Below are 2,317 nucleotides of genomic sequence, written 5' to 3'. Positions count from 1 at the left end.
CCAAGGCCACCACGCATGGCCCGGCCCCCACCCCCGATGCTGGTGGCACTCCGGAACAGGGGAGACCAGCTACTCTGCCAGCAGGACATGGCCAGCCCCTGGGACAGGGGAGCTGGATGCAAAGGGCTTTGTGCCATTCCCAGATCACAAACGGATAAAAGTGAGTAGAAAACGTGGAGACAGTTCGAAGAGGATGGCTTCACTACTACTGTCGGCAGGCCAAGTCATTAAAAAGACACAGTCGCCCACACGAGACATGAAAATTCAGATGTTAAACTCTATTGAGCATCAGCCACCCCGAGTTACAGCGAAGGCTGCCCAGCCACGTTGACAATCCAACCCGGCCTGGGCAGCAGCCATGGGTTTTGGGCGGGAGCAGCATTTTGTGTGCCTCCCTGGAGATGCCTCCTGCCCATTCACGGAGATAACGCAAGGGAGCAGAGGCTTTGTGCCGGCACCTCCCGCCAACCCGCCCCCCCCCGCCAAGCAGCACCACAGCCCCGCAGGGCTCCTGGGCTGGGGCGGCACCGGGACAGCCATGGGTTCAGTCCATGCCCCCACTGCCGTCAGCATCAGCCCAACCCCGAGCAGGATTCTTCACCGCAAAATGGACCAAAATGCTCTGCTTCATGTCCCGAGCAGCTGTTGTAATGCCACCACCACAAACCCAGCCATGGCTCCAGGGCCGGCTCCCCCAGCTTTGTGCCTTGAGCCGTGAGCAGGAACCAGGAATCCCTCCGGCAGCAGCAGGACGTGTCGTCAGTCAGCGGCTGCTGCGGGGTCTCGGGAGCGGCAGGGAGCGACCGAAGGAGGAATCGCGCCAGGGACAGAAATCTGTCAGCGAAGCTCCCTAGCGACGCTCGAGCTCCTGAGCCAACAGAGAGGTTTTTGTGCTAAAGCTGAAATGCCCAAGAGTTGCCACTGCCAGCCCCAACCCGGCAGGACCTGTCACCTCACCCCCAGCAAAACCAGCCCTTCAGTTTGGTTTAACAAAATAAAGCATCCTAGCGCTCAGCTGGACTGTTCTGACTTAACTCTTGCTTGGGAAGGGGCTGGGATGATGCTGCACGGCCCAGGCTCAAGGCTGGGACCACCATGAGATGTGTAACTGGATTTCAAAATCCCCAAAACACATGTTTTCAGTGCAGGCGATGCCGCCTGTAACATGGATGAGAGCTAAGGGAGCTCACAGCACCCAGAGCACTACCCGGGGACACAATGTTTTCTGACCAGCACAGCCAAGGCCGAGCTGTCTCCACCTCTAAACATGGCCCTGTGTGTGCTCAGGGCTGCCACCACTGCCTGAATGCAGGCAAGGGCACCTCAGGACAGGGCCCCCAGGGCCACTGCCAGGCAAACAGGAGCCGCTTTGGGCAGCCACTGACCACTGCTAGGAGCACAGGGGTTCCTCCCTCCAGAACCCTCAAGAGCCGCTCTGCTCCCACCATATCAACAGGCCAAAAGAAAGCCAACTTCCAAATTACAATCTGACAGCTATGCCCATCGAGGGAAATTTAATTTGCTGAGACAAAACCACAGCTGGTGTAGCATCCAAACAGCATCCCAGACCGAGACCTACCACAACCAAATAACAATCAATCATCAAAAAAGGAGCTCAAACTCAGTGCTTTTGGGATCTTACCAGTTTTTTTCTAAAGCTGTGAGCTCTTTTTTGGGCAGATTTGGCCAGCAAGGGTTTACAGAAGCAAAGGGCGGCTGCCAGACCCAGGTCCTGAGCAGAGCATTCAGGCTGGCTTGTTTTCATGGCTAAATCCCACAAAAACATCCACAAGCAAAGCAGAGAAAGGGACTTGGAACAGAAGAATTTTAAAGCCTAAACAAAGCCTGAACCGCAAGTGCCTGAGCTCTGTGGGAAGAGGCTGCCTGCCCTCCCTCCCTCTCCAACAGACACCATGGTCCCATTTCACCGCCCGCAGAAGCGAGAGCCTTCCCAGGCCCACACTGCACCCGTGTTTTGCCGAAAGCTCCAAACACCCTGCCACAGTGGAGCAGCACCCATACTTGTGCCATGCCTGGCTGCTGCCCTGGGGCCAATCCATATTTGCCAATACATTCCTTACTTTTCATGTCAATACGCCTCTCCAGTGCAAACAGCAAGTTAGGAGGTGAGCCTGGTTAAGCGCTCCTGATAACCTGTTGGAAGACAGGGACTTGGCTTATTTTCCACTTAAAAAAACGTCTCCCTGGAGAAGCTGTAGCTGTCGGGAACATGGATGCAGGTTCATAAAATCCCACACAGCCCTGAGCTACTCCACTTGGAGCTGGGAAGGAGAAGCTGAACATAAACTGAAACCGT

General features: G+C 55.7%; 1 protein-coding gene across 1 annotated transcript in view; it reads right to left on the bottom strand.

The window, feature by feature from the left end:
* Positions 1 to 2,088, bottom strand: part of LOC104537971 (rho-related GTP-binding protein RhoC-like) — a 5,013-nt gene extending 2,925 nt beyond the window's left edge. The window contains exon 1 of the mRNA XM_010181004.1: positions 2,082 to 2,088. Within this exon, the coding sequence (XP_010179306.1) occupies positions 2,082 to 2,088 (7 nt within the window). The remainder of the gene's footprint in view (positions 1 to 2,081) is intronic.
* Positions 2,089 to 2,317: the final 229 nt, after the last annotated feature.

This window comes from Mesitornis unicolor, unplaced genomic scaffold (genome assembly GCF_000695765.1).
Source record: "Mesitornis unicolor isolate BGI_N332 unplaced genomic scaffold, ASM69576v1 scaffold24333, whole genome shotgun sequence".
Lineage (NCBI taxonomy): Eukaryota > Metazoa > Chordata > Aves > Mesitornithiformes > Mesitornithidae > Mesitornis > Mesitornis unicolor.
The sequence above is the reverse complement of the archived record's forward strand: the minus strand, read 5'-3'. Positions and strand labels throughout refer to the sequence as shown.